The sequence below is a fragment of the Chrysemys picta genome, chromosome 18, assembly GCF_011386835.1.
Source record: "Chrysemys picta bellii isolate R12L10 chromosome 18, ASM1138683v2, whole genome shotgun sequence".
Taxonomy (NCBI): domain Eukaryota; kingdom Metazoa; phylum Chordata; order Testudines; family Emydidae; genus Chrysemys; species Chrysemys picta.
This window is the reverse complement of record NC_088808.1, coordinates 15145103-15170030: the sequence shown is the minus strand read 5'-3', so window position 1 is coordinate 15170030 and position 24928 is coordinate 15145103. Positions and strand designations below refer to the sequence as shown.

General features: G+C 53.8%; 2 protein-coding genes across 7 annotated transcripts in view; both read right to left on the bottom strand.

Moving 5' to 3' along the window:
- ASS1 (argininosuccinate synthase 1) overlaps positions 1-15235 on the bottom strand; it is a 79446-nt gene extending 64211 nt beyond the window's left edge. Inside the window, exons 1-5 of one of the 2 annotated variants that reach the window (XM_065572519.1) lie at positions 15106-15235; positions 5519-5570; positions 4584-4696; positions 2450-2518; positions 1149-1337 (exon numbers count right to left, since the gene is read on the bottom strand). In XM_065572519.1, the coding sequence (XP_065428591.1) occupies positions 1149-1337; positions 2450-2518; positions 4584-4691 (366 nt within the window). In that variant the 5' untranslated portion in view covers positions 4692-4696; positions 5519-5570; positions 15106-15235. The remainder of the gene's footprint in view (positions 1-1148; positions 1338-2449; positions 2519-4583; positions 4697-5518; positions 5571-15105) is intronic. The other variant, XM_008169167.4, reaches the window with a different exon arrangement.
- Positions 15236-21483: 6248 nt separating this feature from the next.
- The window catches only part of HMCN2 (hemicentin 2), a 115789-nt gene continuing 112344 nt past the window's right edge, over positions 21484-24928 (bottom strand). For 4 of the 5 annotated variants that reach the window (XM_024106075.3, XM_024106076.3, XM_042854257.2 and 1 more), the window contains 3 exons: positions 24753-24872; positions 23861-23987; positions 21783-23449 (listed from right to left, as the gene is read on the bottom strand). In XM_024106075.3, coding sequence (XP_023961843.2) covers positions 23113-23449; positions 23861-23987; positions 24753-24872 — 584 coding nt within the window. In that variant the 3' untranslated portion in view covers positions 21783-23112. Of the gene's footprint in view, positions 21617-21782; positions 23450-23860; positions 23988-24752; positions 24873-24928 lie in introns of those variants that run through there. The other variant, XR_010593729.1, reaches the window with a different exon arrangement.

Here is a 24928-nt window from a genome sequence, read left to right as displayed (position 1 = left end):
AACAGGTCGCCTGAGTCCCAGTCTTGTGCTCTATCCACTAGGACACACTTTGGGTCAAAACAAACCGTTGGGTTCCCTACTAACCCCTTACTGGAGCTCCCCAAGAACGCGACTGTGCTCTCCAGGGCGTTAACCCTCCATTTCTGAGCCTCACCCCAGCACCAGTTTCCCTGACCAGCAGGGGGAGGGGATGAGCAGTTCTTCCCCTCCCCCTCTCGCCCAGCACCAAAACCAGGGATTGCGTTGCAAAGCTTACATTGCAGGGGTCTACGCAGCAGGCCAGGCCATTCATGGCTTTCCTGCAGACTTCCCAAGGGGGCCTCCCACAGCCACAATGGCCCCGGTGCTATAGCTGGAACAACACCGCCCGTTTTCCCTCCCCCGACCTGCACACACACCACCTTTAAAATAAAACTCCTTCCGATCCAGGATTTGTGCCATCAATTGGCTGGCGAGGCCCAGGGAGCAAACACAAATGTAAGTTTCTAACCAGAGCTGGGTGAAAATCAGAGTTGCCATCCCAGTGGAACGGCCGTTATCTCCAGGGTTGTTTTAGACCCAAAGGAGGATGAAAAGTTGAAATATCAACAAAGGGGCGAAATCGCCATGAGGCACCATGGCACCTCGGGCACCACAGACTGAGCTGACTCAAAACATTTCAGTCCATTCAACAAGCCAGGACATTTCATCCATTTTTGTTTGTTTGTTTTTTAAAAAGGAAAGTTCCCCAATCAGTTCTAACTCTACCAGAAGTTGCAGGAGAGCTTCCAGCCAAGAGCCCTAAAGCAGGGACTTGCTCTGTGATAGCAGGCAAATCAAATTTCTGTGCCTCAGTTTCCCCATCAACAAAGTGGTGGGGGTGGGGGAACTCCTATCTACCAGCTGCATGAGGGGGCGGAGAGGGTTAATTCATTAAATCTTTAGACGGAAGGGTGCCGACTGTTTATCATGACTCCTATAGAGCAATGGAAGGAACCAGCCACAGACTGGGTGCTGCAGCAGAAACACAGGGATATGCCAGAGCGGTTTGAGACTCAGAGCCGGTCCTTAGGGCAAGTTTCAGATTCAGAAGTTATTTGGGGAAACCCGCATTCCTAGCCACCCAAAGCCCAGCCCCGCTGCCACGCAATGGCCTGCCCTTCCTTTACCTTCCCGGTGGCTCCATGGGAAACAAACTGAGCTCCCTCCTTCCGGGCAATTTCCACCTGCTTCCGTGCGATGCAAGGCCTCGCCAGCGAGGTGCCCAGGAGATACCTGTCCTCATACAGGGCATTGGCTTGGACCGCCGGCCAGATGAACTCCTCCACGAACTCCCTGCTGACATCTTCGATGTAAACCTGCACAATAAAGAGAGAGTCCCAAGCAATGAGAGTCGCCCAGGACTCCTGCTGGGATAGGGTGTTGCTGGGGGTGAAGATTAATTTCTTCAATAGATGAAACATCCCCTAGGGGCTGGAACCCTGCTCCAACCACCTGCTTTTGAGGTCTTCCATAAACTGCACCCATAGAGTTGACTAACTTCCTGGAGACAAACGGCCAAACTTATCCCGGGAGAAGTGTCACTGATTTCAGTGGAGGATGAAACCAGCCCAGTGTCACCAATGACTCATAAGCATCTCCCCTTTTCTAGTGCTGGTGAAAAGTTCCGGATCAACAGCTCTAGAAACCGAAGCCCCTTTTCTAGTCCTAGAACAGATACATCATGGCAGTAGCATATGCTTCCCTGGACTACCTCCCTCCGCTGGGAGATGGACTGAGACCACCAAACAGGTGGGAATGACTAAGTCCTGGTCTGGACGTGAACCAGTGGCACAGACAGAAAGGCTTTGTAGCTGATCAACCATCCCTTGAACCCACCAGCCCTGCAATGGCTGCTCCTTGTTTGTAAGGGCACAAAGAAAGGTTTGAGAGGGAAAATAAACCAGAAATGTTGGGGAGGGGGGGAATGGAGGGGGGAGAAGCAGAAGAAGAAAAACGAAAAAAAAAAAAAATAGAGGGAAAAGAGGGAAGCGAGAAACAGAGAAGAAAGATATCGAAATTTGGCTGTAGAGAGGATTATAAAGGGTTGAGGAAACAAGGGAGACACAGTGAGTTACGGATGTGGCTATGTGCAATGTTTCTTTGCATCTAGGATTTATTGGTGGTTTGGCCATTTATAGAGGGAAATCTCTGAAAACGTTTCTGACCTTGGGCAAAGAGGAGGGAGGACACCCCGCCACCCCCATCCAGAGTCTGGAGACGCCCCCAAATCCTGAAAAGCCGTCAGATATGCAGCTCTCATTGGCCCAGTGGCAAAGCCCTGTGCTTATGGAGCTGAAGCAGCCAGAACTCAGATCCCAGCTCCCCAGGCGTGTGTACATAGCACGCCTGTCCGTGAGCTACAGGGATGGCATGACAACAGAACCGGGGACAGAGCTACGTCCGTGAGAGGCAACAGGGTTTGTGTTACCTTTCTGGCTCCCAAAGCTAGCGCCTTCTTTCTCGCCTCTTCAAAGTTCTCATTTTGCCCAATGTTGGCCTGGAAGTAAAAATGAGGAAGAGATTGAACAGCTCGGCCCTGGCCAGGATGGCAGCCCCCAGCCCATCAGCTTGGCCCCTACTGATAAGTCTCAAGTACTCCAAGGCATGAAGAAACCCACAGTCATTTGACTTCTGGCCGTAAGAGGATGGGGGGGGGGGGGGGGGGGCGGGGGGAACCACCAGGGACAGAAGGCTCCAGGCTGTGGCGATTTATCCGAGCCAGAGGTCAGAACACAGATCGACCCTGGGCTTTCCCTGGTCATTCCGCCCAAGTTGTACTGGAGGGGAGACCACAAGATGCACCCTGGAGGCTGCCCTACATGGGAGACTTCTAGGCCACCAGGCGCCCAGTGGGGAACAGCATGCATCACTCAGACTGTCTGGATTGAGGAAAAGCCAACGCACTGTAATGGAGATTTCAGTCTCCTCTACTGGAGCCAACTCACCCGACCGGTCCCAGCAGGACCATGTATGGCTGCACTATTGAATCTTGCTCATCACCCAACGTCAACAATGCTCATTTCTAGTGACACTGACCAACATCCCCAGCCCAGATGCAGCCATGTCACCTCTCTAGTGCGCCCTGCTCCTGCCCCTCGGCCACCAGGTATACCCAACAGCAACCCCCAGCCCACGGGACCCCCTTGCCTGTTCCCCTGCTCGTGCACAGCTCACAGCTGCGCTTTACCTCTCCAGTGCATTAGAGGGAATCCGTTTGTTTGCAGTCACTGTTGTGCCTGCTCCATAGACTCAGATCCCCGTTTAACAAAGGCCTCCTTCCTGGCCATCTAAAGGAGACAGGGCCCTTGGCTAAGTCCTGTCACCTGGGGGACACTGGGATCTAGCCATCCGCCCCCAGCCGGGCAGAGCCTCTGCTCATTAAGGCTGGTATGGCAGGTCTCACTCCAGCACTGCAAGGCTGATGTCTTGGCTCCTCCGTGGTCCCATTTTATTCAATTGGGAATAATGGCTCGAGAGGGGCAGTGTCCTGAATGTGCCGGTTGAGCAGAACCTCCCGGGTCACTGACCCAGGAACGTACCAGCCAGCCAATATTTAACCAGCTACGGCAGCAGGGTCACGGCTGCTGCCTCGGGTCCTGCATGCAGAGATTAACGCAATAGGACGAGCACTGTGTGTTTACCCATATTATCTGGAGCTAGGACCCCACTGTCCCCTGCCTCCACCCCACTAGCCCTCACCCCCCAGGAGGGGCTATCACTGGGTGGAAATCAGCGTTTTTCTGTTGGGGAAATTCCAAGATACTGAAAATGTTTTCTGTTCCACAACGGAATGAATTTTTTAAAAAGAAAAAGAAAGTGGAAATTTCCCTGCAAAAACAAAATTTTGAAGACTATTCATTGCAGGTCGATGGAAGCTGTCCGGTCCCATTTCGACTGTTTAAAAGATGTTTGATTAAAAATAATAATAAAATAAAATTTCAGTTTGAAAAATTGTTTTGAAATGGAACATCATAACATTCCATCCCCCAAACTGCTCCACTTCCTTTTTTCCTAAGCAAAATTTCATCAACATCTTCTAAGGTTTCCATTTCGATGAAAACGGGGTTTTCCACTGAAACAACATTTCAGACCCGCTCTGGCTGGTTCCCCCTCACCATGATCGCCTTGACCCCCTGAAACCTGACAGGCCCCAGGCAGGGAAGCAGGGCCCTCCAAATCACTCACGCCCGGGACACTTCTGACAGAGAAAAGAGCAGGTTTTTTTTAAATAAGTTCACGATTCTGTCACTCCAGGAGCCCAAGGCCCCGCAAGCGCATCATCGCCTGGCAAGTGCATCATTTCCCCGCTGCTGTGGTAAGACCCTGCACCATCAGGGCAGACTCTCACAGCAGCCCTGGAGCTGGGAAAAATGCCTGTTTTCTGACAGCTCCCCCTGTTTAGCAAAACACGGAAAACCCCACCCCAGGGGGGGCAGCCACTGCTTTCCCAGAGTCTGTCGCACAGATCCCCGCCTGAGACGGGCTAGGGAGTGTCAGGAAAAGACGGGGGGGGGGGGAAGAGAGGAAGCACGAGGCGACTGGCATTTCAGACAGCTCCTCACCAGGTAAGCGATGACATCGTAGCCTTGCTCCTTCAGCCACACCAGGATGCAGGAGGTGTCCAGGCCCCCGCTGTAGGCAAGAACCACTGTGCCCTTGGACTGAGACATCGTGTCTGGGGAAAGCAGGGAGACCCAGTCATATACCCGCCGCTGCGCGGGACTCCACCACAGACAAGGCCTCAGCCCCTCAGCCCAGCACAGAAGGGAGCTTGTCTAGTTAACCCTGAGGCCACTATTGTTATTCCCATTTTCCATATTCTAGCAAGCGAGCCGGCCAAATTTCTGAGCAGCTTTCACCCCAGCTAGGAGCATGCAGGCCACTTAACAAGCAACCATGATGCTTAGGTAGGATCAGAAGAGACTGGAAACAGTACAGCCTGGAGTCCAATGACATGGTAGAATCAATAACCTCCTTGAAGGGTGCTCAGCAGGTCATAACGTAACTGGACAGTGCTTTAACTTTTGCTCTTCATTTGCTGCCGCGGTCTCAAGCCAGGCACGTTACATAAGTGCTCACACACACTGCAGCTGCATTGCTCCAACACAAAGCAGGGTTTACGCTGGGTGCAGCTCCCTTTAGAAGGTACCACATGCAGTTGCACAGGCATAAACCCCACCCTGCTTCATTGCAGAAAGCCTACCTCCAGGGAGTTGCACAATGTCATGACCTCCAGGGGGGTCAGATGGTGTAAATTTCTCTAGTGTCCCCAGGGCCTTAGATCCCAGCTGACAGGCTCGGGTGGGGATGAGGGTTCCTTCACCACTGTTTTTTCCATTCCTAGCTAAAGCATTTCTCCTGATCGGTCCGAGAATGGGGAGCAGCACAGAAGCGGACAGATCACAGAGAGTCCCACAACTCCACCTAACTACCTGGTTTACATAAAAACTGCAGCCAGGCACAAACAAGAAATGCAAGAAGCAGTTCTGCCCCTTACCTTTGCTTTGATGGACGAGCAGGAATCCTTCCTCGAGTGCTCAGCAAATGTCCTGAAAAAGAGGTAAGCGAATGAGACTAATGTATCCAACTGTACACGAAAAGGCCACAAAAAAAGAACAATTTAGATGGAATCCTAATCATGACCAGGCACGCCAGCTGCAGATCTGAACGTTTTGCTTTGGCAGGATAGTACATGACCCTGATCCCACACGGGGCAGTCAGGATTGGAGGATCTGCACCACTAGGACAGAACGTTGATCTTGCTTCCCCCAGCAGCCGTCACCCTCCATAACTCCATGCACGCAGCCAACTGTGAAATGCTGCGGGTGGAGGGGCGGGGGAGGGAGAAGGACAGGACACATGCATGTGGTGGCAGTGTAAACAGAATCCACAGAGACATTCCCAAGCATTGTCTTCCCATTACACACACACCAATTCCTAAGAGGGAAAGACTCCAAATAGGGAAACTGAGGCAGGGACTTGACCAAGGGGACCCGGGCCTCATTTATACTGGGAAAAAGCATGTTAGAAAACGTGCACAATGCTAACCATCATTTGTCCCTTGTGTGGACTAGCTGTATTTAAAAACATGCTAGCTGGTCTAGTGGATCCCAGGGTTAACTACTAACCTGCTGACAGCAAGTCCCTAATTCTACACTGACCAGGCAGCAGGGGGTGCTCTGGGCGTGGTGATTGGGATAAATCGTCAGAGGGTGAAAGGGAAGCCAAGTGCTACTTCGGGGGCTGTAGGAAAATGGCACTCTCTGGAGGAGGAATGTGTCTACACTTAGAGCTGGGTCTGATTCCCAGCTGGAGGAGACATACTCCTGCTAGCTGTCAGCAAGCCAGTGTGCTAAAATCAGAGTGTGGCCGCTCCAGCGTGAGCAACGGGACAGGCTAGCTGCCCCCGAGTGTGCACACATCCGAGACCCTAGGCACATACTTGGGGCAGCTGGCCCGTCCCACTGCCACGGCCACATTCTGATTTTAGTGCGCTGAGAGCTAGCACAAGCGTGTCTCATTAGGCTGGGAATCACACTCTCAGCTCCAAGCACAGACGTCCCAAGGACTTACTCGTCTGGGGCATGACGGCCATGGAACGCCCTGGGCTCAGGGGAACGAAAGCCAGTGCGCCCACACGCTAGCCGACCCTTCCCCAGAGTCTGTTAGAAGCAGAGCTGGTGGAAATGCTCATTAAACAATGTTCATGCCGGTGGCAAACCCTCCGCCGATTTCCACAAGGTGACCTGCTACGCTCCAACCTACATCTCTGGCGTAAATTCAAAGTCTGCCTTAGCAGACAGTCCAGTTTGAGCCCAAGGCTGCTGATCTCAGTGTCACTTAGTGTGCTGTCCAGGCTTGGGGCTCTGAAAGGAACAGGTCAGGCACACAACGGGGCCGGGAACCTGCACACTAAGGAACACGCCACCTCCTACGGTTCCTGCTGCCAATGCCTGGAACCAGCATTTCAGTCAGGATTCCGAGCAGTGACTTGGGTGAGCAGGGAGTGTACACGCTGGTTCAGGTTAAACAGGAAATTGCCCAGCCCTGTCTGAGTGCCCGGAACGAGAGCAGTCTCGCAATCCCAGCACAAAGGAACTTTCACTTCTTCCTAGAGGCAAGGGGTCAGATCTATTGGTGATGTAAAGTCGGCAGAGCTCCATTAAAGCCTATGGGGCCATGCCACTCTATCCCCGTAGTGAATTTGGCTCAGTGCTGTCAGTTTCTAAATGAAAAACAGGGAAATTTAGTAAGCAGTACATCCCATATGCCCAGCCATGACTTAGCTTCCCTGAACCTTCCCCTCAGCCCTTCCTGATGTCAGCATTAGCCAGCCACGCCCAGAGCAGGTGGGGCAGGCTGGGATTAAGAGGGGAATTTTCAGAAGACACCAGCTGGCATCTCACGGAGCATTTTCAGAGAAACGTTTTATTTCACGGTCATTCTGGGTGCATCTTTGTCCCTTTGGATGAGGCAGGACGTTTACACCAGGGCAGGAGTTTTGTTTCTTACTGGACCAGGTTAACAATGATGATAATCCCCATGAAGACAATGTTTCTCTGCTGTACAATATCCCCTTGTTTCCTTTGAGTGAATGTAGTGCTGGGGAAAAGTGCCCTGGAGAACACAGCCCTGCCTTTATCCACAGAAAAGGGACGAGAGCAACCACTGCTAGGAATGAGGAGGGAGTTTAGCCTCTGTGGTCCAGTCAGTCTTTGCTTTCTCTTCTGAGATTGCCAGCAAAAGGCCAGTTAGTACCAGCTGTGGTGTTTATGAGGCTGATCAACATATGCTGGCTAGCAAATATATCTCATATTAAGAATATGTATTTGCTGTACCAAAGATACATTAGTACGCATTGAGCACAAATAATATAGCAGTTCTATCGCCTAAATTGGCCTATACCTTGACTATAATCCTGTTCTCTTATACCAAGTATCCCATGACACCTTGCATTAGCTGAAGTAAGCAGATAGGGAACTTGTCAAAATCAAGACACATTCGTTCTGTGTCTTTGTATAAGCTAGGGAAATACCTTCACAGACCCCTACCTGAAACGCTAGTTTCCAAAACAAAGGTAAGGAAGAAACAGAAAAAGTTCGGGAACTGGGACAAATGGGTTGGATTTTTGTGAGGTGTGAAGGAATGTGTAACTCATATAAACACCCCCAGCTGGAATGTGTCACTTTGGGAGCACACCTCCTACATAAGGCGAATGTAACACCGCTGGGCACTTGTCTTATAAGAACTGACCAGAGACACACAGGCCCCCACAACATACACCCCCAAACTCAGTCAACACAGGCCACCAATCAGCCATCAGGATGTTTATTCCCCCCCCTCGCTTTTGGCCACTACTGACTTAGAACCGAGGACACAGAGATGCACACGCTATTACCAGCAACCTGAGCCATCCAGTTCCCATCAGACAGGAAAGCAGTCTAACGAACAGATCTGCCAGCCGACAGGTAATACCTGGCTCAGCTCATTGTCACTGGAAACTAAACTGACACCACCAGCTCACTGTGTCACGGACGAAGGAGCCAGCCAATTGAAACAGCGTTTAGTGATGTGAGGGGGTATGAATTGGCAACCTATGGGTTAAAAACACCATCACCCATTAACAGTCCCCTGAGCCTTCATTAACTTACTCTTATTGACTCGTCATGGAGTCTAAATTCCACCAAGCCCAGGAGATTAGCAAATATATGCCTGTCACTGACCACAGTCCTCGGGTTTCCACCCTCATCTCTAGTGGGAAACATGCCAGTGTTGAAATGGACAAGGCTCCTGCTTATTGAAAGAGCAGGAAACTCATCAGTTTCAATCCCACCAACTCCAGGAGGGAGCTGTCAGAGTGAGCAAAGGGGACACGGATAGTCACATGTTTGTTTGCAGTCTCAACAAACCCAGCTTCCTGGGACATGAGGATAAGGATTGCCCATCTGGGATGCTCACACTTGTTGCAGCCTCTGTTAAGAGAGATGATTTTACTATCAAGGGACCATTTTCCAACAGAACACATCTGTGAGATGGAGGGGCCAGATTCTGGGGCCTTCAAACTCAAGTGCTTCTTTCAACAGTTTGCCTGTTCCTACTAATGGTCCCACAATCTTTTCCACTGCAGCCCACTGTAACCTCCCAGACAATGATCTCAGCTGCAGAATAAACAGGTGGAGCAGGCAAGCCCCTTAGTAAAATCAGTACTTAGTTCTTTGTATCACGGCCGCCATTTATACGTTGGAATAAATTCACAACTATCCCTGTGAGGTAGTGTGATGCTCTGTACCTCGGGGGAACACCCGACACCCCCATGTTCGTCTTTATAAAATAATTTTGTGGTATCCAATGCAAAGTTTGTCATGATGGGTGTCTTCGGAAGGCTCATAATGCACTGAACATGGTTGTTATAGTAATTGTTACAGTAATGTTATAGTAAGGTTATAATTTCATGTATATAGTTATGAGGCTGAAAATGTATCCTCGTGGCTTAAAGCAAGCCCAGGCAAAAACTCTCCAAGAAGAGAGGCAGTTCGCCTCTCGCCAGGGCATGGATGGGATAAACCCAGCCCAGCCTCACAGGAACAATGGACACTGGCTTAGGCAGCAACAAAAGAATCGGTTAGATCCTCGAGGGAGTCACTCCCTTTCTTTGGGCAGTTTGGGACTGCGATGAGGTAATGCTCACCTGACTCAGAAGGGGACGGGCAAAACCAATAGGAAAGAAAGGACATGATAAAAGGGAGAGACATTTTGCCATGCTCTCCATCTTCAACCTACATCTACAGACACCACCAAACAACTGAACCACTGATCAAAGGGGAGAGCCTGGCTGAAGAGCCAGCCTATGGTGAGAAGCATCTAAGTTTTAAGGACATTGAAAGTGTTAAGATCAGCTTAGAATGCATTTTGCTTTTATTTCATTTGACCAAATCTGACTTCTTATGCTTGGACTTAGAATCACTTAAATCTACCTTTATAGTTAATACATCTGTTTGTTTATTCTACCTGAAGCAGTGCGTTTGGTTTGCAGTGTGTCAGAAACTCCCCTTGGGAGAACAAGCCTGGTACATATCAATTTCTTTGTTAAATTGACAAACTTATATAAGCTTGCAGCGTACTGCAGGCATAACTGGACACTGCAAGACAGGGGTTTCTAGGGCTGTTTCTGGGACTGGAGATATTGACTAGTGTCATTCGCTTGCTAGCTGGGAGCAGCTTACAGGCCAGAGGCTGTGCGTGAATAGCCCAGGAGTTCACAAAAACACTGACCCAGGAACCTATCCTTGCAACAAAGCCCGATGTCACTTGAATCGATATGTGGACAGAGTTGGCATCATCATTGGACCTAATCACATCAGCCATACCATCAGGGGCTCGTTCACCTGCACATCTACCAATGTGATATATGCCATCACGTGCCAGCAATGCCCCCTGCCATGTACATTGGCCAAACCGGACAGTCTCTACGCAAAAGAATTAATGGACACAAATCTGACATCAGGAATCAAAACACTCAAAAACCAGTGGGAGAACACTTTAACCTGTCTGGTCATTCAATGACAGACCTGCCGGTGGCTATTTTGCAACAGAAAAGCTTCAAAAACAGACTCCAACGAGAAACTGCTGAGCTGGAATTGATATGCAAACTAGACGCAATCAATTTAGGCTTGAATAGGGACTGGGAATGGCTGAGTCATTACAAACATTGAATCTATCTCCCCTTGTAAGTATTCTCACACTTCTTATCAAACTGTCTGTACTGGGCTAGCTTGATTATCACTTCAAAAGTTTTTTTTCTCTTACTTAATTGGCCTCTCAGAGTTGGTAAGACAACTCCCACCTGTTCATTCTCTCTGTATGTGTATATATATCTCCTCAATATATGTTCCATTCTATGCATCCGAAGAAGTGGGCTGTAGCTTATGCTCAAATAAATTTGTTAGTCTCTAAGGTGCCACAAGTACTCCTGTTCTTTTAGCCCAGGAGTGGGGGTTCTCACAGCAGAGCAGGGTAAGGCTGGCTCCCAGAGTCAAGGATTGGAGTGGCCTAGCAGATCACCGGTCCAGACAACACCAGAGGGGAATGTCACAGGTAGATACTTTACTATTATCCCCAATGGATGGGGAGACCAAGCCAAAGAAATGAAGGTCAGAATACTGTGGGTGCTGGGCTCTTAATAACCAAGCCGTGAGTTTTTGAAAACCTGGGCCTTGGGGACTTGCAAAGACAAACCAGAGGGAGGTCGCATGTGTTAGAGTTGGGATGAGAACCCAGGAGTTCTGGGTCCCACCTTGGTGCTCATACTAATAGGCTGCATAGACACTGCGAGAAACAGAGGGACGATTTTCATGCACCTGTCCTCCTTAATGAAGGGTGAGGGAAATGCAATTGGGGAGATTTGGAGCAGGGTTGTTCTCTACACAGTCTGGATCACCACAGTTTCCTGCAAGGAGGCAGTGACCCAAAGCTTCTCGCCCCTAGGGATCATGCCAAGAAAAGCCAAGCCCAGCCAGGAAGGGAGAGGTGTTTCCTGTATTTCATGGAGTTTATGTCTGGGGGCATTAAATCAAGAGAAAAAGGAAAGCGAAACCCAGATCAAGGGAAAGTCTTTCTCAACATCGCGTATTACTCTGTAGCCATTTCCTTAGGACCCGAGTCATCCTTCTTACAGGAACTTCAACAGCAAACTATATAGATGAGCTTTCCCCAGGCTATTTGAAAAGGCTGTCAGGTGAGGTCAAACAGCTGTTGATTTCAATAACCAGCCCCAGGCAAGGGCAGGTGTGAGTTTGCCTTCCAGACACACCTGCCTGCCCAGCACTATGCCAGGCTATTTGCTCTTGGCACGGAGAGTAAAGAGGGAGGGGAGAGTGGGGGTGGAAATACCCTACTAGAAAGAACCGTCCTCTCCTAGTGTTGTTATTTGTGTGGTGGCAGCACTCTATGCACCCGTCACAGGACCCCACTGTGCTAGACGCTGTACAAACGCACAACACAGGGGCAGCTCCTGCCCCAGAGAACTTACAATTTAAGGCCACGTCTATACCAGGAATGAGGTTTGTGTTTTAACCCATTAGCTAGTCCCTAGGGTTTACCTGGACCAATGAACACATGCTAACCCCACAACTATCCCCTCTGCACTAGGGGTGGAAAATCCCGATGCCATTGGCAGAACTTCCATCGACTGCAACGGGGCCACAATTGCAGCCTAGGATTTTAACACGTTAGAAGAAAAAGCCCCACACGCTCACACCCCCCCGATTTCCTAGTGAAGACAAGGCAGCTCACGGGCATACAGCGCCTAGCACACTGGGGCCCTGGCTCACGACTGGGGCTCCTAGGTGCTGCAGCAAAACAGAATAACAAGCGTCACTATTGCTGGGGCCGGGAACGGTGTCGTTCCAGGGCAACAAGCCCTTGACTAGGGCGATGATGCTGCCGGAAGCTGGAATTGTTCGCACCGTTTCTAAGGCATTCCCTGACCCTGCCTCAGCCAGCCGAACAACTCTCCCGCCTCTCCCCACGTCAGTCACATTTCTAGGCAGTTTTCACTCCTCTGAAACCTCGTCCCAGGTCAGTGGGGAGGGACTGTACCCCCCACCCTATCCCCCAGCTCAACCCCCAGGACCTGGCAGAGACCCAGGCCCAACAATAAGGTGAGAAGGCGCTAAATGAGCGGGGCTGGCTCATGCGAAGTTACTGGAGCCTGACTATTTAATTCACTGCCTGCCACTGTGTCCATTTCATTTACTGACAGGGAAGGAAGGAAAACAACAGAGCAGCAGGCAGGCTGGGGAGGGAGGGGGGTGGCTGTGCTGGGGAGTCAGCGCTGGGGATGGAGGGAGCAGAGTGTTGCCTCCTGATGAGCTAGGGGCTGTTTGATCCTCCAGCCCCACAAAATGCAGGGGCACCAAAGCAGCAGGGGTCCCCTTCACCAGAACCTGCCCCCCCACTGCTTCCACACCATGGCACCTCCTGCGAGCCTCCCCCCACTGGTCCCCAGCTCCCGCCAGCCTCCCCCCACAGATCTCCACTACCCCACATCCCTCTGCTGATCCCTCTAGCCTCCCTCCCCCACTGACCCTCACCCCCCCCCCAGCCTTCCCCACACTGGTCCCCACGGATCTCCACCCCCCAGCCTCCTCCCACAGGTCCCCATGGATCTCCACCCCTGATCCCTCTAGCCTCCCTCCCCTGCGCCTCTCCCCATTGGTCCCCACTGACCCTCACTCCTGCCCAGCCTCCCCCACTGGTCCCCAGCTCCCGCCAGCCTCCCCCCATGGATCTCCACCCCCCAGCATCCCTCCAGTGATCCCTCTAGCCTCCTTCCCCCTCACCGACCCTCCCCCCACTGACCTCTACCACCACCACCCCACAGCATCCCGCCAGTGATCCCTCTAGCCTCCTTTCCTCTACCGACCCTCCCCGCCAGCCACCCCGCACGGATCTCCACCCCCCAGCATCCCGCCAGTGATCCCTCTAGCCTCCTTCCCTCCACCGACCCACCCCGCCAGCCTCCCCCCACGGATCTCCACCCCCCCAGAATCCTGCCAGTGATCCCTCTAGCCTCCTTCCCTCCACCGACCCTCCCCACCAGCCTCCCCCCACGGATCTCCACCCCCCAGCATCCCACCAGTGATCTCTCTAGCCTCCTTCCCTCCACCGTCCGACCCTCCCCGCCAGCCTCCCCCCACGGATCTCCACCCCCCAGCATCCCGCCAGTGATCCCTCTAGCCTCCTTCCCTCCACCGACCCTCCCCGCCAGCCTCCCCCCACGGATCTCCACCCCCCAGCATCCCACCAGTGATCCCTCTAGCCTCCTTCCCTCCACCGACCCTCCCCGCCAGCATCCCCCCTCGGATCTCCACCCCCCAGCATCCCGCCAGTGATCCCTCTAGCCTCCTTCCCTCCACCGACCCTCCCCGCCAGCCACCGCCCCCGGATCTCCACCCCCCAGCATCCCTCCAGTGATCCCTCTAGCCTCTTTCCCCCCCCACCGACCCTCCCCCCACTGATCTCTACCACCACCACCACCCCACAGCATCCCGCCAGTGATCCCTCTAGCCTCCTTCCCCCCACCGACCCTCCCCGCCAGCCACCCCCCCACGGATCTCCACCCCCCAGCAATCTCTCTAGCCTCCTTCCCTCCACCGTCCGACCCTCCCCGCCAGCCACCCCCCACGGATCTCCACCCCACAGCATCCCGCCAGTGATCCCTCTAGCCTCCTTCCCTCCACCGACCCTCCCCGCCAGCCACCCCCCCCCGGATCTCCACCCCCCAGCATCCCTCCAGTGATCCCTCTAGCCTCCTTCCCCCTCACCGACCCTCCCCCCACTGATCTCTACCACCACCACCCCACAGCATCCCGCCAGTGATCCCTCTAGCCTCCTTTCCTCTACCGACCCTCCCCGCCAGCCACCCCGCACGGATCTCCACCCCCCAGCATCCCGCCAGTGATCCCTCTAGCCTCCTTCCCTCCACCGACCCACCCCGCCAGCCTCCCCCCACGGATCTCCACCCCCCAGCATCCCGCCAGTGATCCCTCTAGCCTCCTTCCCCCTCACCGACCCTCCCCGCCAGCCTCCCCCCACGGATCTCCACCCCACAGCATCCCGCCAGTGATCCCTCTAGCCTCCTTCCCTCCACCGTCCGACCCTCCCCGCCAGCCACCCCCCACGGATCTCCACCCCCCAACATCCCGCCAGTGATCTCTCTAGCCTCCTTCCCCCTCACCGACCCTCCCCGCCAGCCTCCCCCCACGGATCTCCACCCCCCAGCATCCCACCAGTGATCCCTCTAGCCTCCTTCCCCCTCACCGACCCACCCCGCCAGCCTCCCCCCACGGATCTCCACCCCCCAGCATCCCACCAGTGATCCCTCTAGCCTCCTTCCCCCTCACCGACCCTCCCCACCAGCCTCCCCCCACGGATCTCCACCCCCCAGAATCCCGCCAGTGATCCCTCTAGCCTCCTTCCCCCTCACCGACCCACCCCGCCAGCCACCCCCCTCCACACCCCACTCCACCCCTCCGCTGATCCCGTAACCTCCCTCCCCCCAGCCTGACCCCCGTGCCGAATTACCCCGACAGACGCCGCCGGCTCCGCTCCGGATGCAAGGAGGCGATCAGGCAACGGGGGCACCAGGGAGAAGCGCCGCGGCTGCATCCCTGTTATGAAGCGCGGCAGGGCGGGGCCAGGAGGGGGCGTCTCCCTGCCGGGGGTGGGACCCGCGGGAGCGACTCCCCTTCCCGCAGGTGGGCCGGGGCCGGGCTGCTCCCGAGCGGGGGCCGAGCCTGCCCGCGCCCCGCGGGAAGACACCCGGAGCCGGCCAGCGCTGAAAGCTCGTGTGCACCTGGCTCTACACGTGTCCCGGGCCCCGGCCGTGCTGCTGTTCCCGCTGGCGGCAGATCCCGGGCACAAACCAGACCCCGAGCCCTCTGGCAAGCGGCCCAAAGGCACCGCCAGTAAATCCCAGCCCCCGCCCTGCCCTCCGGCTCTTCCTCGTCCCCCTCCGCTCAGAAGCTAACCCCCCAAGGGAGAAGGGCAGCATGGGGTCTGTGCCCCCGGCCAGGCCCAGCTCCAGCTCGGGGCAGGGAAGCTCTGGGAAGACGGCTCAGCCCATGGGCGGCAGCTGTTAAAATAGCGACTGTGACAAACTCCTACAAGACTCGCTCCTTTGCTGCCATTGGCCGAATCCTGATCTGTTCGCTCTGGGCTCCATATTTTCTTGACTATTATTACTGGACCTAGTTTGGGACCCTTCTCCCCGGGCTGACCTTTGCGTATTACACTGAACAGTATTGTCTCTGGTACCTTGTGCGCCTCCACCTGCCTTGGCTCTCATCTGGTGATTGTAGGCTCTGTGGGGCAGCACCTACCTGATGTCTGAGGACAGCCCAACAGGGCCCGGCTGCCTGATTGAGGGCATAATGTAAATAATGACCAGCAGCACCTATAGCAATGGGAAAATATTTACAGAACATCCACCTCAGACAAAGAAAAATATAGATTTTGAAATCCAGCCCCATGCAAGCTCTCTGGCTAACAGAACGGTGTGTGTGTATCCGTGTTTGTGTGTGTATATATGACTAAGTGTATGTGCCTTCGTTATTCTCCATGGACTGGCACAATTGTTTTTAACGCAAATGCTTTGCTAATTGACATGGAAAATAGTGACACTCCGTACTCCTATAGCAGCTTCCATCTGAGAATCTCAGAGATTAATGAATTGTTGTCGTTTCACATGGATTGTCAAAGGGGACAAGCATTATTAGCCTGACAAAGTTTAAGGCCTAAATTTTCTAGAGGCCATTCATTTTGGATGCCCAACATTAGATAGGGCTTGACTTCCTGAGATGCTAGGCACTACCAGCTCCCACTGGAGGGGTGGGCCGGTGTAAACTGGAAAAAACAAACAGGTGCTCCCCCAACCTCCGCTCACAATCCAGGCTCCACCCACATCCAAAATGAGATTGTAGATTGTGCAGCTCTTCATAGTACTACCAGGCAAGATTTTTATACCATGTTCATCACTGTGGTATCTGCTCATCCCTCCTCTTTCTTGCATGCTGAGACCAACGGTGTAATAGTTAACAACACGGACATGTAATTTGTCATCATTAGTCTCTGGAGTTAACACATCAAGTGAAATGAATAGGTGGCTATTTCAAATGTCAGCCTTGCAGTTTTAGGCTCTCTCCACAGACATCACTGCAAGTGTTTACACCCAATTCACAGTTCGGAGATGTGCTTCGTGGCCACAGAACACGACAGAAAGCTTAGATTCTGGACCACAAGATACAGACACCAGGAGTCAGGCCAGTTTAACCCCTGAGTTGTTGGTGCTCAGCACCTACAAGAATCAGGCCCTAGCTGTCTTAAGTTGGTCAAAACAGAGACCCTCAAAATTCGTGTCTATTTTTGAAAATTTTAGCCGTCGGTGAGTTGCTCAGTCGCACAGTGAATCGGTGGCAGATTTGGGAATAAAGCCCAGATTTTCTCAGTCCCACTCCTCTGCTTTGGGCAAGTCACAATCGCTCTATGCCTCAGTTTCCCCACCGGTAAAATGAGACGATCTCTGTAAAGCACTTTGATAGGTATGCATCACATGTGCTATATACATATGATTTAAATATCTGTAAAATGGGAATACCGTCCTTAAGACACTGAGATCTATGGAAGAAAAGTGCTAGGTTTTATTATCAACCACAAACCCACTCTTCCTTAGCTATCCAAGCCCACAGATTCTTCCCCTTCCTCCCAGCTGAATATGCACCTGTCTGCGCCTCAGAGGCATCCTTTGATTGAGAACATAACTCACAAGTTATTAAACAGCTGACAGCCCGCTGGGTCGTTTATTCCCCTGTGTACAAAGTGTCACTAGCGACTGCTTTCCTCATTACAGAATCCTCATGAAGATAAATGCAACTGACAACCCAGCCCTTCTTGTTCTCTGCTGCAAGGAGCGTGGCAGCCCTGCGCCCGCTCCCATTAGCCCTGGTGAACTGCAGTTATCGTTCGTCATTGTCAGCCAGCGTGGCACAATTGCTGGGCATCCTGCTGTAAGGGCCTGCGGGCTAGGGACTTGTCCATGAGAAGGCAGCAGCACAGGGCTATTCTGCAATGACACAGGACATTGCTGATGACAGCAAGAAAATACCTTCCAGCTGGGATAAACCCTGACTAGCTCAAGTGTGCAAACCCTGAGGCCTGGGTAGTTGCAGTGACGGGGTAGCACTCGTGCCAGCACAGCAAGAGGAAACTAAGGGGGGATATGATAGAGGTCTATAAAATCATGAGTGCTGTGGAGAAAGTGAATAAGGAAAAGTTACTTACTTGTTCCCATAACATAAGAACTAGGGGCCACCAAATGAAATTAATGGGCAACGGGTTTAAAACAAATAAAAGGAAGTTCTTCTTCACACAGCGCACAGTCAACCTGTGGAACTCCTTGCCTGAGGAGGTTGTGAAGGCTAGGGACTATAACAGGGTTTAAAAGAGAACTAGATAAATTCATGGAGGTTAAGTCCATTAATGGCTATTAGCCAGGTTGGGTAAGGAATGGTGTCCCTAGACTCTGTTTGTGAGAGGGTGGAGATGGATGGCAGGAGAGAGATCACTTGATCATTACCTGTTAGGTTCACTCCCTCTGGGGCGCCTGGCATTGGCCACTGTCGGTAGACAAGACCAGGGCTGCCCAGAGGGGGGGCAAGTGGGGCAATTTGCCCCGGGCCCCGCAGGGCCCCCCACAAGAATATAGTATTCTATAGTATTGCAACTTTCTTTTATGGAAGGGGCCCCCGAAATTGCTTTGCCCCAGGCCCCCTGAATCCTCTGGGCGGCCCTGGACAAGACACTGGGCTGGATGGACCTTTGGTCTGACCCATTATGGCCATTCTTATGTTCTTCTTATGTTCAGTGTGTCCACACTAGCCATAGTACTTTGGTTGTGGTTTTGTCCCCTGCCCCTAGCTGAGCAGAGAGGCCAAAGGACTGCATGGGCCTCTGAACTTGAGCTCTAGTCTCACACCTTATGGGTGACGCCTTCCAGGTCAGTGGCCAGATGAGAACATGAGGCCACGCACCGGAAGTTTGCTGTGCCCCTGGCCATGTTGTCCCTCTTCCCCAGACAGCTCCAGCCTCCAGGGACGTCAATCAGGCGCCTTTCACCAGCACTGACTTCTCTGCAGTATCTTTCAAAGCAAACAAGGAACTAAATCAAATGTCCATGGAGCGAAAGAAATGTCCCTTTGCTGCATGAAATATTGACAGGAACATCCCCAGGGACAAGCCCGGCTTCCTGCCACTCTTTGCCAGCAAAGAGCCTTGCAGACTACGTCTTCAGCTGTCTTCCAAGACAACGAGCTAACACAATTGGGAAGTCTTTAGGGAGATGGCGTCTTGATGCCTGACTGATGAGTGTAGTTAATTTCACATGTTCTTGGTTTTCCACTTAACCACAAACTGGTGCACCAGACACATCAGGAAACGAGGCCTCTTCTGTACCAATACTAATACCACCACCTAGCTCTTATCTCCAGTAGATCTCAAAGCACATTGCAAAGCAGGGCAGTATCATTATCCCCATTTAACAGATGGCGAAATTGAGGTACAGTGACTTGCCCACGGTCATGTAGCAGGCCAGTGGCAGAGGTGGGAGAACCCAACTCTCCTGAGTCCCAGTCCAGTGCACAATTCTTTAGGCAACACCAGGTCCAGGACTCACGCTGCCATGGGGAGGTTGAGGGAAATGCCCAGTTCCCTTTTGAAACTAAAGCAGGAAATCCCCAGGTTAAATATTTAGCCTTCAGTCACCCCTAGGAACATCTGTTTGATCCATTTGGCCGACCCCTTAGACCCAAGCTGGTACAGTGGATGCTGGGACCGGCAGGCTCTGCAGATTATCCCTCTGTATTGGAGAGGAGAGCAATTTCACCCTGTTCTATTTTAGGCAAAATGAGGTAGTTGGCACCCACGTTCCCAGCACATTGCAAAGCTTGGGCTCCCCCGAGACAGAGGGGCTTTACCCACAGCTGAATGCAGCCACCTCTGGAACATGGCTGCCTCTCTTGTCCCAGCAACACACCACCAGCAAGGTCTAGAAGAGGGAGTGGTGAACGAGAGACACCCTCCCCCTGCTACAAATGATTGCAGTCACATTGAATCCTGCCCTGCTGTATCCTTGAGGGCTGGGAGATTACAGGGTCAGATGATGTTATCAGGCACAAGGTTATGCATTACATGGGGGTCTTGGTGGTGGTTTTGCGGGGGGTAGGTGGATCAGGTGACTGGGAAAGAGGGAGGCGTTTGCAGAAGCAAAGCGACTGGTTTCATTCACATGGCTCCAGCTGAGGCACGATCAAGCCTGTCCCATGTAAGCTCCAAACTTCCCAGCTCCCACCCAGCCGGACAGCAGCACAAGGCGGGGCCACATCACGAGGGGGTGTTTTGAAATCCAAACAGTTCTCTCATGACTGGGTCACTTGACTTCAAAGGACATGGCCTCCTCCCCGCTTAACAGGGGCATGGGGGAACTGGGAGCCAGCGCCGTGTGAGGATCAGCACATCGCAAAGGACAGTGCTGCCTAGCCCAGGCCAGGCCCTGGGCAGGGACAGAAGCACAACGGAGTAGAGCCTAGCAAGCCCCCAAACCTGCTGGGAACTGATTCCAAGCATCAGCTTTGGGTGGGGGCTGAAAACCACCTGACTTGGGCTTGGGTCATCTCTGATCACCGCCTGCCCGGAGGGTTGGCACAGTGCCCAGCTCCTGCAGCTGCAGTGGGAGAGAGCCGGCCAGTCGCTGTGCCGCTCCCTCTGCAGCGCACACAGTGCCGCCGGCAGGAGCTGGGCATGCAGCCGCTACCGCACTGATCCCCCAAGCAGGAGGCGGGCAGAGCCTGTTCGCAGGCACAGGGAACGGGCAGCTCTCCCCAGGCAAAGCCCCAAGGATGAGGCAGTGGGCGTGGTGCTGCTGACGCAGGTCTGAAAACAATGCCACTCTAACACCTTCTCCTCTTTATGGGGAGCCCCCTCGTTCAGATGGTCCCAACTTGACCCCTTGATGATCCTAAGAGGTCCCCAGAGCAGGAGCTCCTTCTGCTGATATTGCTAAGGTAACACACAAGAAGTGGGGAGGATACTCTTCCCACCTCCCTGCTCCATCACACAAACCCAGTTATTTCAAATGACCATTGCAGGTCACCTCTACACGGGACCCAGCACCCCCGCACTGGCGCTGAGCACAGCGCTACAGCTAAAGTCAGTGTCCCCAGCACTGTGAGCGGACAGCCCTGTGCCCTCTGACCTGACGAGGGGGCCCTCCCCAGAAACAGAGATAAAGATCACTGAACGGAGAGAGGAGCTTTGTATCTCCAGAGTCCATCTGTTCCTGCAGCTTATTCCGTCCCCGTCCCTCCCCACTGAGGTCATAACTGCACGTAGGGCCTGATCCTGCATCTACCACGGTCACTGCCACAGCTCTCATTGGTTCCAGTAGTACAGGCTCAAGCTGTGAGGTACGTGATGACTGGTGCCCTGTCACTGCTGCAGGTGAATAACTTTGAGCAAGTCACCAGGGCTTAATCTGGGCCTGGCAGTTCCTAGCCCCGGCAGCTCTGGGCCGGGCAAGTCCTAGCCCCGGCGCCTATGGGCCTGGCAGTTCCTAGCCCCGGCGGCTCTGGGCCGGGCAAGTCCTAACCCCGGCGTCTCAGGGCCTGGCAGTTCCTAGCCCCGGCGGCTCTGGGCCGGGCAAGTCCTAGCCCTGGCGCCTCTGGGCTTGGCAGTTCCTAGCCCCGGCGGCTCTTGGCCGGGCAAGTCCTAGCCCTGGCGCCTCTGGGCTTGGCAGTTCCTAGCCCCGGCGCCTCTGGACTTGCTGCATCAGTTATGAATGTAAAAAAAAATGCTTGAGCCCCGGCACCTCTTTCATTACAAATTAAGCCCCGCAAGTCACTCACCGCCCCGTGCCTCAGTTTCCCCATCTGTAAACTGGAGACAGCTGACATTGGCCTCCATTGTAAAGCGCTCTGAGATCTACAGATGAAAAGCACGGTAGAGGAGCTAGGTGGTGTCTAATCTCCAAAGCCGATGGGGACGCCTGGAATGGAGGATACGAATGAGACAATGGGTCAGATCCTGCCCCACTGAGTTCAGCAGCAGCTGGCTGCAGGGACTGAGGGCAGAATCAGGCCCCAAGCTCCAGTCCGAAACCCGCAGAGCCGTCATGCAGTGCAGGAGGACGATGCCCTCAAACAACACGACTGTTTTACTCACGAAATCATCTTTATTTGGTACAAAACCAGAAATAAATAAGTGTGCCGAGAAACCAGTTTGATTATAACAAAGACTGAACACGAGGGAACTAACCTTTTAATATGTGGTTACCAACCAACCCTTCAGCCCTGGAACTCCCTTCCCAGCCCTGCCACATCAGCTCGGCGGCTTTTTAAACATCTGCCTCACCCAACACTGCACAGTGTGTGCTTGGCCTGGAGATGGCTCTGGGACCTGTGCAACGCTAGCAAACCTCTGCAAGGCTGAAATGTGCATCTCAGCTCTCCGGGGAGTACGAACCTGAGCATTCAATGCATGAACAGGGCACTGGATGGGGACTCAGGAGACCCGGGCACTGACCTGCTGGTGACCTCTCTGGGCCTCCATTTCCTCTCCCACCCTTGAGCAATGGGGCTGTGATCTCAGATGGGGTCTCTAGGTGCGACCCCGATACAAATGGAAAAGAAGAGGAATGGCCCGGTGTCTCTAGTGTCTATCTCAGGCGAGTCACAGGCTTTGTGATTCCACCCGAGAGCCAAAAGCCAAGGAGACTAACAGCTGCTGGGTGGTTTCCCCTCCCAGGTTCTGCGTATCTCAGCTCTGATTGACCTCAAGACCACGCAGGCAGCTCTGTTTGCTTAAAAGCCGCATGTGATAGCAGGCCCAAGGCCAGCCCCATGTTGCAAGAGACTAGTACCAATAGCATCTGCTGTGTACGCCCCTCACCCCTCCACCACAGCGGAGCACTGCAGGACACTGCATGAACCAGTGCCTCAAGCACATGCTCCTCTGCGGAGCTAGTAGGTGAAGCGATGGGTGCAAAGTCCAGACAATGAGAGGTCAGCATTTGCGGGCCTCCAAACTGCCTTGGCACCATCCCACGGGGTCAAGGCAATTTAGCTCACAAAGGGATTGAGCCATAGGGCTGGGAGTAGGGTTGCCAATTTTGGTTGGACGTATTGCTGGAGGTTTCACCACATGACACAATCTTGAAATTAAAGATTAATCTTGAATTCCTGGAGACTCCGGGACAATCCAGGAGGGTTGGCAACCCTAGCTGGGAGCCAAGGGAGGGGAGTTTTACAGGATCAGGGGGAACCTCTTGCAGGGCACTGAGCTGATGGCAGGCAACAGGGCTTGGGGATCCCAGGGAGACACACAGGGGACAAAGGAGAAGCTCATCTCAGACTGAGCTGATGCCCCCTACGGGAGATGGAATCAGGAACAGAAGGGGAAGGAAACAATGTCTGGTGGGATTTGGGGCGTGGGATCAGCACCTTCCCCCTTCCTCTGCCCATTCCCAGCGCCCCCTGGTTGCCATTAGTAGGGGTAGGGTGAGACGGAAATGAGGATGAGGAAGACGCTCCATGCCCGCTGCTCGCCATGGGCCAGGGCCTGCACCTTCAGCCGATAGACGCCGGCAGCGTGGAGTGGGCGCAGCGTGGAGAGGATGCCCTGGCCTCTCTCGTCCCGGAGGGCAAAGGGGCTACCCGGGTCCTGTTCCAGCAGAGTGAAGACGGTGCGGTTCTGCAGGAGGCTCCCCTGAGAAGAGGCGGTGAGCTGGACAACGTCGTGGCCGGCCGGGATGCCAAAGGGCAGCGTGAGCAACTCGTACTGCAGGGTGAAGGGGCCTCCTGAGCTGCGGCGGAAGCACACTCTGCACGAGAACGGGCAGAGAACGTGGGTGAGATCACAGCTCCGCAGAGGAGAGGTCGCACGGTCTGAGTGTAGGGCTGGCAGCCAGGACTCCTGGGTTCTAAGCCTGGCTCGCTGGACAGCCTTGGACAAGCCACGGAGCCAGTCTGTGCCTCAGTTCCCCCACTCGGAAAACTGTGTGTGGGGGGTCAGACGTGGCAAGTCTCAGCACTTTACCTCTTCAAAGTGCTAAGTATCATTAATGCCCTGAAATGGGCGTGTGCCAGTCTGTGCCCAGGACCTGACCACCCCCCACAACCTGGCAGCAGAGTGGAGAAGAGCATTGGCGGGCTGCTTACGCCAGGAGAAGAGGAACAGCTGCCCTGCTTGGGTACGCCCCCCAAAAAGAACTTCTATCCCCCCCAAACCTTACCCTGGGCTGGAGCCTCTCCTGTAGCCGGCGGGGCAGGGCGTGTCCAGGCACTGGGAGCCTCCCCGCGTGTTAAAGCACAGCTGGTTCGGGCTGCACTGAATCCTCCCTTCTGCACATTCATCTATGTCTGCAGAGGAGAAGGGGGGGGGGAGTGAGGAGAGACAGTGGGGCCGGGCTCTGCTGCTCATTGTATCACACCCCTCCGTGCCTTCAGGCGAGCAGCTGCGCCCTGGCGAGCGAAGGGCTTTCTCCATGAGCCCATTGCAATGAAGCACCTCCATTTTACCCGCTGGGTGAGCTGCAGAGTCTGCTGACAGCAGGCACCCGCCCAGTCACTAACATGCCCCCAAAGCAGACCGTGCATGACCATACTGCACTTGGGTCCAGGAAGCAACATAGCCCCACGGGGGCACCCCAGCAATTCCTAAGCAATGGCTTGGCAGAGGGGGCAGGAGGACCATGGCCCTGTGGGCTAGTGGCTTGAGGCCAGGCATAGGAACCACGAAGTTCTAAGCCTGGCTCTGCTACTGCCATGCACTGTGTCCCTTGGGTAAGTCACATCACCTCTGTTTCCTGCTCCATGAGTTGGTGGCAGTGATACTAAGCTGAGAGCGCCATTGTGAGGCATGGGAATTTAATGGGCCAGATCCAGCCCTGGCATAGCTCCATTGACATCCCTACAATGATGCCCCTTTGCTTGGGAGATGAAAAGTGCAGCCCAATGCAGGCACTGCGGGAGCCTGGCAGTTGGTGGGGATTTTGCTGGAGCAGCAAGAGGCGGGTGTGAAATCCAGGCTTTGGAAAGGGAGGAGATTAGGGTTTACAGTATCGAAGTGGCAGGGATGGACGGACACACACACGCTTCGGAACAGTGACACATGCACGCACTGACCCCGGCAGGTTTTCCCATTGGGCAGCAGCCGGTAGCCGGCCGGGCACAAGCACTGGTAGCTGCCCTCTGTGTTCCTGCACTCGTGTTGGCACAGGTTCCGCACCTGACATTCGTCAAGGTCTGTGTAAAGAGGGGGGAAGAGAGAGGAGAGATTCCAAGTCTGGCACACTTCAGTG